The 15,517-nt window shown below is 35.0% G+C and overlaps 1 protein-coding gene across 1 annotated transcript; it reads left to right on the top strand.

The window, feature by feature from the left end:
- The first annotated feature begins 6,891 nt into the window (after positions 1–6,891).
- On the top strand, positions 6,892–7,674 carry LOC149791635 (EGF domain-specific O-linked N-acetylglucosamine transferase-like). Its single transcript, XM_089969464.1, has one exon. The coding sequence runs from the start codon at positions 6,892–6,894 to the stop codon at positions 7,672–7,674; it is 783 nt and encodes a 260-aa protein (XP_089825590.1).
- Positions 7,675–15,517: the final 7,843 nt, after the last annotated feature.

Below are 15,517 nucleotides of genomic sequence, written 5' to 3'. Positions count from 1 at the left end.
CATCAGCACATTAGTTCGCGAGAACTCCTGGTCACTGAATACGTTGCCATCGAGTGCGGAAGCACTCGGGATTGGTTCTACAATGATGAAGTGTAATTCACCGTCAGCTCCATGCCGGTTTCATTTCCTGTCAAATTATATTCAGTCAACATTGCCTCAACTAAGAAGAGAAAAATCTCTGATGTTATTTGTCAAGAACGCACTCGTGTTGGACCAAAATGAGAAAAATAGTTTCTGGCACCAAACAATGGCACAATTAATATTGTTTTAAGTGGACGTAGAGTCAGGCACACATAAAGCACGATCAGGGGAGACCTAACTATTTCATAGGAAGATATTGATAAGATTGCATGTTACTGTGCAAGATAAAAGGATAATTGGTTTGAAGTACGTGCGCGAGTTGCGCCCGGACGTCACGAGTCTGTACAAAGCCAGTCTGCCAAGCATTTATACTACGCGATTACATTATTAAAAGAATAACTGTGATGGATCATCAAAATTACCAAGCGAGAAAACAATTGAAGCGAAACAGCAACCGTGAAACGAAGTCGCCAAGAGAATCGCTAAATGTGTGTGTCATCGTGGATACGATTTGTGGACTCTCCGCGGCAGCAACTGTTGGCTTTGGTGTAGCTGGAATTACAAAGATATAGGTACGCCAGTGGGAATTTTTGTCCGGACCATTTCAGTAGTACCCGTAGGGACTGTTCCCTGGAAAAGTAATATCGTTACGGTTGAACTAACGAATAAGCATATTTTTCTAGCTGCAGCGCAAAGTATTCTAAGCACAATTATTACACTTTACTCGGTGGCTGTAGATAATAAAACAATTGTTACATCTGAGTTTGAGACTATGCTGACCGAAAGAAAAATTCCCGACGACTCCGAGAACTGATACGAAATCTAGAGGCAGAAGTAAAACAGGCTTTTGCTTTATAAGCTCATGAACATGCTCGCGACTAATGAGACCACGCCTGACCGTGGGGGGGGGGGGGGGGGGGTAGAGTCATAGGGCAGGGGTGGGCAATCTACGGCTCGCCAAAGGTTTTCATGCGGCCTAGGAACAAGTCATCATTCACACTGATTCTGTTTATGTTATTCTGTTTATCAAATAAATGTACTTCTTTTGAAGTTTATGTTTAAGTTTTCAAATATTAACAATATATTAACAACTGAAAATAAATTAGATGTTATTTAGAAAAACCTTTTGTTTTTGCTATTTCAAATATTAATTATTTTACTTAATGAATTACGTGGCACGCGACAAGGTGTAAATTTGTGTATGCGGCACTTGCACTGGAAAGTTTGCCCACCTCTGGTCATAGGGTATAGAGGCTTTAACCCAGAGCAATAAAGGAAATCTAAATCGCCTATTTTAGGGTCAAGTTCACAGCCACAGAGAATTTTCATTGTAGTTTTCGTTCAAGTGTGTTCATTTGTTTATAATTCCGAAAACAAACTTGATGCAGTTTTTTCATTCATTATGAATTTAAGACAATTAATTTCATGACATGCTCGTCAAACCGTGGGTAAAGGTCACACATTTCACAGAATGCTTTGATAGTGGTCTTCATATTGTTGCGACACTAAAGTATTAAATTAAGTAACAGAAAGAAGCGAAATCACAAGTTTATTAAAATCAACAAATAAAACCTATCGTTTTGTGAATTAAATCCCAAATTGTTTCCCAAATGTCTTGTCACAGATTCAGAATTAGAATTTTTCAAATTAATTGAAATATTGAATATGTTGAAATACCAACAGTCTTGATGTATCACAATAATATAAAGCCAGGATCTATTTGAATGAATTCAAAATACTCCCAAAAAAGTGCTTTAGTCCAAAAAGTCAGTGAGCTCTTTGTAATTCCAGTAAATAATTTGAATAAATGATTCCTCTTAAATTGTGTCAGAGTACAACAGTAAATGATTCCAAATGCAGACCTTGAAAATGGGAATGAATAATATTGTTTCCCTCCTCCTGTGTATCATATATATATATATATATATATATATATATATATATATATATATATATATATATATATGCCAATTTCATTTGACCTAAGTCACAATAAAATGCCCAAGATGTGGATCATTTTAAATTTTAACTAATTCGTAAACAAAGTCAGGCCATGAAATTAAATTCAAATAAACATCTTGAAACAAAATGACAGAAGTCAGATAGAGTTAACCTTCGTTCAAGACAATAGTAATATAGGCCTTAACTCTACCCTCAATCATGGACAATGGTAAAGCAAACAATGTAAGTTAACTATTATAATGGTAATTAATACACAAGCCAAAATTTATAAACGTTGAGATGAGAAGAATGAGAAGAAAATTTGTGCTTTTTGGTATTTCTGAAATAAAGAATTTTTTACCTTGTGCACCGCCCCACTCATTAGAAATCGTCAACGAACACAAAACAACTCGGGATATTCAGTCAAGTCTAATTATCACTTTATTATGATCATATGAAATAGAAACAGACACCACGTATTAATGTGTTTAACACGCCGTTTAAGTGTTAACGTTGTTGCGGGTTTAGTTGAAAAAAGATCGTTAGATTACGTAATACCCGAATCTCGTACAAATTCCGCCACCTGTCAAAAGAAATAAAGACAGAATCATAAAATTAAAAAAGGGCAAAATGGACAACAAATAAACATTTGGTTCTTATTGATTAATTTTTAATAGTGATTATGTTCCTCTATTTAAAATATTTGTCACAATATACACATTATGGCAGTTGTTTACAAGAACGAATTAGACAACTTGCTACTGTATGAAAGTAGATGTCTTTTTGTTTATATTTGACAATCACTTTTAACACTGTTGACACGATTTTGTCGAGGATGCATTCATAACATGCTCTGCCGAATTAACGTGGCTAAGAGAGAGAGAGAGAGAGAGAGAGAGAGACTGTATTATAAATTATAAGTGATAAGATCGGGGCGTGAAAATTCGATGGGCGTGAATCGAATATAACCGATTTAGTTTTACATTCACAGATCTGAATAGCTAATATTAACGATTCTAGTCATGTGCACAAGCGTTGCGAAAAAAATATTAAAGTACGTGTATAAAGAAAGTAACCATCAAACAATATTAAATTGTAACGGAACGAAGTTGAATAGTTTATTTAAAAGTCAAAATATTAATTATGATTAGTTATGTCTACAGTTACCAGGAAATCGCAAAATGCCTTTTCTGACGCATTCTGCCAAAGCAGCTAGCATTTCTTAATTTTCTGAGGGAAAAAAAGAAACAAAATACAGAACACGGCATGAGCACATTAGCTGGAGCTAGACACTCCCATAAATATATACAAACTTCACCAGATGATGTTATGATGCAACCTGTGTAGTTCATCATGATGTATATATGCATTTAATAAATATGTGCGTGTTTGAGAATTCCAGATTCATAGTTCATGATTCATCATTCAAAATAAAAGGTTCCAAATTCACATCATTGAAGGAAATTGTCTCGTGGCTGCTCCACCGTCTTTGCGATGGTGTCGCTATTTTGCCAACAGTATTGCTCTGTTGCCAATTATATTGCATTTGCTTTGTCGCCAACGATGTTGCTCTGTTGCTAACCATGCTACCTTTATGCCAACCATGATGCACTGCTGCCAACTATGTTGTCAACCATATTGCTTTGTTTCCAGGTATCTTGTCATTTTGTCAACTATGAGGCAGGCTCTGCCACCAACCACGTGACAGCTAAAAATAAACCAAGCTTGCAAAAGTATTCTTTACAATAACCGTCAATACTGAATTATTAAGCTAATAACTACATATATACCCCCGATCGATTATAAAAAATATAAACACATACTTACTATCGAAAAAGCCTGTATATACATACAATATTGACTATGTTATTTTATATCACCAGGATGGTATAATCTACTGTAAGTTCGTCTACCGAGAATAAGAGCTGAAAAAGGTTAACTCAAGCGACATTTTCGTAACATGAAAATAATTAGTAACATAATTTAGTGACACTATAAAGTGAACTTGTGCTTACACCCATGACAGAAGTAAGTTGTCTGTAAAAGTAGACATTGCCTGAAATATCGACATCTTTGTGCGAGCAGATAGAATATACAACCTATAAATAGTATCTGATAAGAGCAAGACCCAGTGTCCTAGTTCCTGTGAACATGTCGAGATTTGGGTATCTCGAACGAACAATCTACACTGAGGCATAACTATTACTTTGTATTTTGTTTAATCAAGGCATACAATAAAAAAAAAAAAGTGAAACTACACTCGGTAACGCTGTACACGTGCACAAAATCCACTGCATATAATCGTTCTAATGAAACATCAAGTTTTTTCTTGCACTACTTCGTGGGAGAATGTAAAACATTACATATTTATATATTCCCGTATTAAACAGAATAAGAAAATACATTAAAATCATTTATCAAATGATTATATCACAAATAACGTTCATGACCGATCTTCGAGGAAGTACAGTGATGGTGATTACACAATACTGCATATAGCTGGTCGCTGAAGGCATAGTTAATAACATATAAGGTCTTTAAAACATCCACATGGAATTACTTTGGACCTTAAGTAGGAAGAACTGCGTCTATTTCCGTAAGAAACTCTGGAAATATTATACAAAAGGTAAATACATCTTGTTTTTGTCTGCATCGTATAAATAATTTGTAATTATTTTTTATATAACTATTCAGATGTCTTTCGTTCTGTAGACTTTGACATAAAACATAGCAAAAATTGCGTATCTATGCAAGTATTTCTACTGCATACGACACGTTCTGTCTGTTTAAAATCCGAAACACTGCTAATTCAACTGCGGACTAGCGTTCAAAGTAATATCAATGGCACAACATTTGCAGGGTGCCATTTGAACTGAAATTGAAGACAGAACACTGTTCATCCCCGATATCTGAATGTACTCTTCGCAATGAGGAAGAAATAAAGACATCAATCAATCAATCTGTGCGTAACGTGCAATTTTTCTTCATTGCGTAACAGCTGTACTTCACTTTGACATCAAGACGGATATGTCACAACTACCTATATCCTAGGGGTAGCGGACTTTCAAGCTCTCTCTCATAAAATCTCGACTTCGCAAAATTGTGTTACAAAGTTACAAAAAAGACCGCTGAGGGACCAGTTTTACTCATATTTAATAACGTGTCCATGCAAAAATCATAGTGTATGTTAGGTACATTATGAGAGAGAGAGAGAGAGAGAGAGAGAGAGAGAGATATGTAAACAGATAGACGCACTCTATTTCTTAAATGTACTTGTACTTACTCATTTAAAAGCTCACCTGAAGTGATTAGGATAGCATCGCACATAGATGTTTGAATTTGTATTTTATTCTTTCCTCTTAGGTGTCATTGTACTATTTGTCATTGTCGTATTCGTCATCGACATCATCATTTGCAGTTTCTAGTTCGTATTCGAAAAAATAAATGTCTTGATTACACGATTAGAAGTTAGACTCAACATGCGAGAAATGTATCTGCAATTACGTAATAATTGCAATTCGTCATTTCGTGTTAAGGTTGTACTGGTCTTCTTTAGATTTAAGGCCAAGTATTTAATACGGCCAAAGTTCCAAAACCGGCAATTTTTGAGGTAAAATAAATCGGGTCTCAAAACTAACTAGCTTCTCTGCTATATTTTTCGTACATTATTTAGTACAATTGTAGAGCTAAATCCTTTCTCCTCTTCCGTAATCCACCCGCTTCGGTGTGTATATTTAAATGATATTTACGTTACATAATTCAAAACTGGGGTACATCCTCGCGACGCGTAAACGAGACGTGCGGAGTTGACGAATCAAGTCCCAGTATGAAAATGAAAGCGTTAACCTCCAGGTCAAAACCGTGGTGGGCGTACACTAGCCTGAGATTAACATTATTATTTATTTATTTATTTATTTATTGCAATATGAATATACCATTTTATATGTCACATTCTTGCTTTGATATTGATGGCCGTGAAAGCCGTGTATAGTACTTACTTCAGGTCTCTCCTCATCTTTAATTTCCTTACATTTATTATTATTATTATTATTATTATTATTATAGTGAGAAGAGGAATTTCATTCGGCAGAATTATCCAGCTTTAGTATACCTTCTAGAAGGATTGTTTTCAGTATGAGGTTAACGATACGCCGAATAATTATTACAGTCCTCGCCTCTTTGGGAACGTTGGTACTTTTTTTCAATACGAGCAAACATTTCAAGGACAGGAGATGGTCGAATACCTTCCCTTTCGGATACGATTTCAGTCAGTCCAACACAAGCAACCTCCGTTTTCCCATTTCTCGTTTCCAATCAACGGGGCAATTTCATGAATACATATATCCTTATTTCGAAGAAGAATTCAAAGTTGACAAAGGTTTCATCGCAAAATGGACAAAAGATGGACACATTCATGAAATATGCGATGGAAACTTAAAAACTTATGGGTTGAAATTTGCACGGCTGCATAATGTCCTAATGGATGCCAGAGAATTTCATTCATCCCCTATAAGAGGAGGTAGAAGTTTATACGATCATATTAAGAGCAGGGATGTGAACATCAACACGTACTGGAATTTAAAACGAGGATTTTGGAAAATTTATTGCAGGAAAAAAGAGACCCTTTCATTAAACTCTGAAATCTTAAAAAGTCTGCAATTTGCAAAAGCTCTGAGCATCGAAACGTTATCAAAGTCAGAAATCCAAGTTATTTCCAATGACAACGAAACATTGATCAAGTCATATAAAAATGATATCATTCTGGCAGGTAAAAGAGAATCTGTTACTAAAAAAGAAAATATTACGGTAGTACCTGGATTCACTATAGCTATTTTAAGAGAAGATTACTGGAACTTACATCAGTACACGATGCACAGCTTCCACATTTTCCTGATGATGATGTACCACAAAAGGACACCAGAGCAGACGACATTATTGGTAATAGATGGGCACCCGGCCATATACAATTATGAAATGACCTGGAAAAAACTTGTTGGCTCAGTTGTGAGAGCGGCAGACTTTGATAATCAAGTCTTATTTAAGGACCTAGTCTGGAGTATTGGAGAACGAGATAGTCCCCTTAGTCAGTATAATGAGGAAAAAGAATTCTTTTTGGAGGAGTATCGACACTTTTATCTTCAACAGCACGGATTAAATAGCACATCATATTTAGACTGTGGAAAAGTGAAAATAACGGTTATCCTTCGGCGAGATTACGTCTGTAGATTAGGGGACATCAGTGGACATGCAGAAAGAAAGATTTTTAACGAGGGAGAAATTTTGTATGCGCTAAGAAATAATTTCCCTGACGCTGTCGTAAAAGGTCGACTGTTTGACTCAATGCCGATGGAAGACCAGTTGGCGTGGATTCGAGACACTGATATTTTAGTTGGAATGCACGGGGCAGGGATGACACACTCTATATACCTCCCCAAACATGCCGCCCTTTTTGAGATGTTTCCATTTGACTTCAAAAATGGTAGGCCATGGTATTGTGTATATGAAGCTGTTGCTCGATGGAGAGAGCTAAAATATCGATCTTGGACAAACAATGATCCACAAATTGAGATTGATGGAGGATACATTAATGTTCCTGTCGATGTTATCGTTGATAATGTTAAAATCCTCTACGACAGTATGTGCAAATCATAATGAAATTAAAGAAGCAATACTATTGCATATTTAAGTGTGTAGCATGAAAAATAATTCTCGAACTAATTTTCATATCGTTTAGTTCTTATATGTTCACACGTGAAGAAAAATTTTTTGAAATGGGAAAATAAATCGGTATATTGTTCCCATTTTTTATTATGAGGCATGATTGTATTTTCCTACATAAGAAAAACGAGACATTTGTGAGCTATAACAAATAAATGGAAACTGCATTATCTTTCAGAGATAAAAGTTAATTCTTGCTGAAGACGTTTGAGCGTATCTAAAGGTTATTTGATCGAGCCATATTGACAACAATAATAAACCTGCTGTGATGCATTGCCGAATTGGACTTGCTTTATTGTCAAATAGTGTGCAATACTTTGCCAAATTTCAAAAATATTGTTTACTGCAAAAACTCACGTCATGCCAATCTTACCGCTTTCTCAAGTAGTTGATACTTATATCATAAATCTATGAATAGTGTTGAAAGTGAGATGAATTTAGGAAAACGGAGGTGAAAGTAGAGATTGTGTTTAGTTAGGATGAGTTTAATTTTCTATGCTTCGATTCAGGAACAGTCTTGGTATACAAGAAATATTTTTTTTCGTGAACAGAACGATATATTGTAAATCGTGACTTCGACACATGTAAAAGAAAGCATAACAGGTATTAAGGGAGGAAAAGAAAATATCATAAATATAAACACCCACGCGATTCAGTTGTTTTGAGTTCATCAGTCACTGAATTAGTCTGAAATTTTTCTAGATAACTCTGATTCCACTGGTCTACAATATTTTAGAAGTTGTGTGCTTCAGATATAAAATGTGCTATTTATTATTGATTATAATGTGCTAAATTCTAATGTGACAATTAAAGCAACCAATCGTAGAGTTCTAATCATGAATTGTAAATCTAGGTCTTTCATGTGCTTATGGTTGCTTTACATGATACCATTTCACCTGTCCTGTTCATATAGCGCTTTAAAAACAGCAAAAGGGTTATATAAATAAAATGCATTATGAAACAAAATGCAAAAATCTATTATGTACATATAAATACATAGTTTAGTCCTTATTCAGTGTCTACTCGTCGCTTCTTGGCTTGTCTCTTTTATTCATTCAATGGAGCATCTCTTGTCACTGTCCAGCAATAGTCTGGAAGCATTGATGGGCTCCATTTGCCCTGATAGCGTTTTTTTCACTGTTGCAATGTCCTAGTGAAATCGCTCACCGTGCTCGTTGCTCACTGCTCCGCAGTTAAGGTGGGTGCAAAAAATGGGATGAGAGTGCAAAAAATGCATCTTTAGTGACATGTTGCAACCGAGGCTTTGTATGCCTTGATGAAGTTTTCCACCAACTCCCTGTAGTTGTCTGCCTTGTTGATTCCGAGACAACTTGTTGCACTTACTGGAAAACTTTCCACGCCGTATTTGCCTTGACACTCAGTGCACGGTCAAACGCATCATCTCGAAGACGTTCACGAATCTGAGGACCAACAAAGACACCTTCCTTTATCTTAGCTTCACTTAATTTTGGATATTTTCCACGGAGGTACATGAATGCTGCTTGTATTTTGTCCATGGCCTTGACAAAGTTATTCATCAGACTCAGCGTGATGTGCAAGAGTGGTAACCAAATCTTTCTTGATTCAACAAGTGGTGGATGCTAAACACTTTTCCTCCAAGCTCCATTGACTGTCGGAGTGGCCAGTCTCTCTTGATGTAGTGTGAATCTCTCGTAAGACTATCCCATTCTTATGTTACGTGTTTAGATTCGAATCAACCGTTGCACAAGAAAGACTGAAGAAAAAAAAACAAGCTTTGAAAAATATAGTAATTTATTTCCCTAAACAAATACTGTAAAAATGAAGGTAAAAAATGAACTTACGGTTTTAGGCCTCAAATTTAAAAATACTCCCAAAATAACCCATGAATACAATTTTAGAAGTCCCAATAATAAACTGTTCTAATGAATTCATGTTCGAGTCCCGACGAAGATCCCATGATGGAAGACAGTGGCTTATGTATAACCTGTAGTGTGTTGAAGTCTACAGTTCCTGGCAGAAACAAGAAAAAAATAAATCTGAATAAATTTTATAAGAGCTGTCTTTGTTCAAGAATTTCGCATGAGCACAGGTATATTCCCATGAAAAAAGAATTAATTCTTTTGAATCCAAATAATTTGAAATAACTCAAAACGACACAACACACATTCCAGTGTTAAGAGCCCAACTGAGATTGTTTCTCTAAAACAAAGGTTATATCGTATTCTAAAACGCAGTTTTGTAAACCCCAAAGTTGTGAATTTGTAATGGGGTGGGTGGGTCACGCATGGTGTTTATATCACATACGCCTAATATGACCCTGACGAAAACCAATCATTTTACTCTAAGATTTAAAATTTAAAAAATGTTTACATCTTAAATCACGTAGTCCCATCATGACCTCGACAACAACCAATCATTTAAAAATAATAATGGAACTTATTTACCTGGTTGCTACTAATTTTGAATCAAGGTCAGGAACTAGGTCAACATTTGGTGTTTATTAAAATAAACATAGTCAAACTATTTTCTGGAAAAGGTATTAGTTCCTAGCAAACAGAACTATATTATTTTGAACTGTAATGAAATTTTAAAAATAAAATGATTTTAAAACTTAGCAAACAATTAAATCAGATACAATTAAATCAAATATACATAACACTCCCCCAAAAAGAAAAGAAATATTTAGATATTAAAATTTTCTTTTTACCACATACTAATTATACATTTTATTAAGAAAGAACCCAAATAAACTACACACAGTGTACATGAAACAATACATTGTTATACACGGGAAGGTGCGTCAGATGGGCTGAAATTTGTTCCGTAAGAACTGGCGCGCTTTTAAGTATGGCTTTCGACTTGGCAAAAACCTCCAGACATTTTTCAGTCCAAAGGAACTTGTTTTTCTTACTCAATAAATTAGTCAGGAACTGAGCAATTATAGAAAAGATGGAACAAAATTTTGATAGCATTCGGCCATACCTAAAAATCGCACGAGTTGCTTTTTTTAATAGGCACGGGAAATTGAGAGATAGCCTTGACTTTAGCATTTGTAGGTTTAACTTGTCCGTGTCACACGATATGTTCGAGAAAAGTTACACTAGCATAGCAGAACTCAACTTTAGATAAATTAATTGTCAAACGCATATATATTAGTCTCTCAAAAAATTTCCGAATTGTTGCTAAATGTTCCATCCATGAGTCGTTGTAGATGATGACATCATCGATATAAGCATCACAATTGTCTAGACCAGAGGTAATCGTAATCATGAGACGTTGAAATGTACTTGGCGACTATTTCATCCCAAACGGCATTACTTTATATTGGTAAAGTCCATCTGGAGTCACGAATGCCGAAATTTCCTTTGCTCTTTCCGTTAGTGGAATTTGCCAAAATCCTTTCAGAAGGTCAAATTTGGTGACATGTTTGACATTATCAATACAGTTATCGGTCTTTTTAATGGGAATGAATCTGTTTTTTTTCACACTATTCACCTTCCTATAATCAGTACACATACGGAAAGTTTTATCTGGTTTTGGAACAAGTATGCATGGTGAATTCAAGTCACTATTACTGATCTCTATAAAATCATTCTCCAGCAAATACTGAATTTCTTTTTTCAAGTATTCCTGTTTGAGATTGTTCATCCTGTACAGGTGCTCTTTCACAGGTTTAGAATTTACAATTTCAACGTCATGGAAAATTTTGTTGGTTCTTGTAGGAACATCTGGAAATAAGTGCTCATATTTAAATAACAACTGTTTAAGTTAATTTCTTTCTTGCTCTTGCAAATGTGAACGTTTCTGGTGAAGATCTCTCATAATTTATGAATTCCGAAGATTTGTCACACCAATATCAGATGAATACGATGATATTTCTTCTTTCTTCACTAAAATCTTCCCTGAATAGGACAGGTACAATTAAATTAACTGCATGATTAACCTGGCCATCTCTTTCAATATACTCTTTTAGCGTGTTTATTTGACAGAGTTGTTTTTGTTTACGCCTAACAGGAGTATTTATGATGTAATTTAAATCTTTTAGTTTCCTGTGAACTGTGTAGGGTCCATCCTACTTAGACTGAAGAGAAGTTTGTGGTATGGGCAAGAGAGCCAGTAATCAATCACCAGGCTGAAAGCTCCTTTCCTTCGAGTTTTAATCATATTTTGACTTCATTTAAGATTGAGTAGTGTGCAGCTTTGCTCTTGCGACCTTACAAGCCTTTGACAATTTATACTTAAAATTTGAAACATAATAAAAAAAATATTAATTTCAGAATCTTAATTAAAAAGAAGTTTCTCTTTCAATAACTTAAATGGTCCACGCACAGTGTGTCCAAAAAACCAGTTGAAAGGGACTGAAACCTAAAGATTCTTAAGCTGATTCCATAACAGCAAACAATAGTAAATGAATGCATTCATCCCAATTTTACCCGTATCAAAACAATATGATCGAATCACATTTTTTCAAAGTCTGATGGGATCTTTCTAATGCCCATTGGCTGTCCGGGTAATAGGCAGAATATTTGAATTGTTGGATGCCTAAATCGTACATACATTGCTGGTAAATTCCAAACATGAAATTTGAGCCTTGATCAGACTGGACAGATTTGGGAAGGCAAAATTGAATAAAAAAAATCTTTATCAAAGCCTTTACTATTGTTTTAGATTTTATATTCCTCAAAGGAATTGCTTCTGGAAGCCTTGTTGACTCACACATAATGTTCAACATGTATTGGTTACCTGACTTGGTCTTAGGTAAGGTACCAACACAATCTACCATAATTCTACTAAATGGTTCGTCAAAGGCAGGAATAGGTTTTAAATGAGCCTTATGTATTTTATGATTAGGCTTTCCTACCATTTGAGGTATGAAAAGATCTACAGTACTTACTAACATCACTTTTGATTTTTGGCCAATAGAAGTGAGTTAGGATCTCTTGTGATACGTTTATTGATCCCGAAATGACCCGTCAATGGCGTTTCATGGGCCAAACTAAGTATTTCCTGTCTGTAAGGTTTTGGAACTACAATTTGATAGTTCACTAACCATTCGTCATCAGCAAGTACATCGGAAGGTCTCGATTTTCTCATTAGAATTCCATTTTTAATGAAATAAAAGACAGGAACTTCAGTAGCTTCAGATTGACTAATGGGCCTTTGAAACAAACAAACAGGAGATATCATGATCTTTGTCCTGTTGGACGACAAGTGATTTTCGTTTATCACCCTGATTAGAATAAAGAGAATGAGTCGTTAAAAGAGGATCACTGTGATCAATACCTTCTGATTGATCCAAACAAGGAGTGAAAGTGACTTCATCAAAAACCTGGCCAATACATGTGTCAGCAAAAGGAATACTTTCCTTATCTACATCATTCTCACGAGCTTTCTTTGCCATACCTCTGGTAACTGCATAAACTATGAATTAATCAGGGAATTCTTTTTCAATTGGATCAACTTTCTGATCCAAGCAAGGCTTGGCAGTTACAAGTGGATTAACCACAACCTTGTCTCCAGCTAGATTGTTGCCTAGTATTAAATGTTCCGACTGTCACGGGTCCTGAGACTAAGTCTGATGACAAATTTATACAATGGAGAGGAACATTAACAAAGCCGCACTCTACTCCCTGAATAAGAACAATCTCATTAGAAGAAGACTTCTCAGAAAAAGGCAAAGTGCCTGACAATGAAAGACACCAAGAAGCTCCTGTGTCCCTTAACTTTTACTAGGGATAGGATTGGCCGAATCATCCAAGAGTGATATAGAACCCTTCGATATGAATGGTTCATAATTCTCCATAATCAAATCAGACTGGGGTTTATTAGAACCAACAAATGTATTGCTGTCAATACCTGACTGTGACCATGACCTCTTAGAAATAAGAGCATCTGGAATAGGTCTGTCTTTATTCTGATGCCTATTTTCAATTTCAATTTGAACTTTAAATATCACTAGCCTTGCCAGTAAGTACACATTGTAATAACTGAATCCAATGTTACCTTGGTCATTTCAAATTTTCAGCACTTTTTCAAAACGAGTAAAATATTTCTTTACTTCTTTTTGTCATAAAGGGGGCACTAATCTAATATTCATTGCAAGATCAAATCTTAAATTTGGATTCGAAGTATGGATGTGCTTTTCACTTGCCAGTCATTTTAAATTGATATTCCATTTCTTTCTTCTCTCTTTGCATTTGCATCTCTCTCTTTCTCTTTCTCTTCCTTTTGCATTTGTTCTTTTTGTAATTGCATTTGTCTTCCTTTCTCTTTTTCTTCCGCTTGTAAATGCATTTGTTTTCCTTTCTCTCTTTCCTGTCTCTCTCCTCTTTCTCATATTGTAACTGCATTTGTTTTTCTTGTAACTGCATTTGCATGATGCTCTCTCTCTCTCTCTCCTCTCTTTCTGAAGTTTCAGATTCCTTAACTCCTATTCCATCTAGTATTTTAATTCTAATTCCTTTACTTTTTTGTCAGAGTCTGATACAGACTTACTGATCGAAGCCAAAGCACTTTTATACTAAACATTCTTTTCTACCAAGTACAGAACTCAACTATGTTTTATTTCATGTTTCGTTAAGGAAGCCTTTACCTAAGAAAGATTGTAATGTTCCTGGGTAGAATTTGAAAGAAAGATTTCCATGTTTGATGACACTTTAAGTTTAGTGACACTTTCGCACTAAACATTTTAAAAACCTAGGGGAATTCAAATTTTAAAAAAAACAATGTTTTTTGTTTTAAAATATTCTAGCCAAAATTCAAAATCATCCCTTGGGTGAGCGCCCAATTCTTATGTTACGTGTTTAGGATCGAATAAACAGTAACACAAGAAAAAGTGAAAACAACAAGCTTTGAAAATTATAATGATTTATTTCCCTGGAAAAATAAAAATGAAAAAATATGAACTTACGGTTTTAATAATCAAATCCAAAAATAATCCAAGAATAATCCACGAATAAAATGTTAGAAGTCCTAATAATAAAATATTCTAATGAATTCAAGTTCGAGTCCCGACGAAGAATCCAAGATGGAAGGCGATGACGTATTCTTTTACCTGTAGTGTGTTGCATTCTACAGTTCCTGGTAGAAACAGGTAATATCGCTCCGGTTATGGAAATCCGAACAAATTTTTATAAGAGCTGTCTTTGTTCAAGAATTTCGTATGAGTACACGTATATTTCCAGGATAAAAGAATTAATCCTTTTGAATCTAAATTATTTGAAATAACTCCATAGGACACAACAGACACTTTCCAGTGTAAGAGCCCAGTGAGATTATTTCTCTAAAACAAAGATTATATCGTATTCTCAAAGGCAGTTTCGAAAATCCACAAGTTGCAAAATCGGAATAGGGGGTCACGTGATCGTGTTTATATCACGTACGCCTAACATGACCCTGACGAACACCAATCATTTGACTCCAAGAAATAAAAAAAATTGTTTACATCTTAAATCATGTAGTCCATCATGACCTCGACAACAACCAATCATTTTAAAATAAAAATAGAACTTATTTACGTGGCTGATACTATTTTTGAATCAAGTCAGGATCAAGGTCAACATTTGGTGTTTATTAAAATGAACAGTCATAGTCAAACTATTTTCTGGAAAAGGTATGAGTTCCTAGCAAACAGAACAACATTATTTTGACTTAATAATGAAATTTTAAAAAATGTAAACGTTTTAAAACTTACAAAAAATTAAATCAAATATGCATAATAACATTCGCAGAGAAAACAGCAGTACTTTGTGTATCGAGTCTGCAGACCAAGCATGAGAGCAAGAATCTTCAAATC

The sequence above is a fragment of the Sinohyriopsis cumingii genome, chromosome 9, assembly GCF_028554795.1.
Source record: "Sinohyriopsis cumingii isolate HCF-2022 chromosome 9, ASM2855479v2, whole genome shotgun sequence".
Classification (NCBI taxonomy): domain Eukaryota; kingdom Metazoa; phylum Mollusca; class Bivalvia; order Unionida; family Unionidae; genus Sinohyriopsis; species Sinohyriopsis cumingii.
This window is presented reverse-complemented; position numbering and strand designations above follow the sequence as displayed.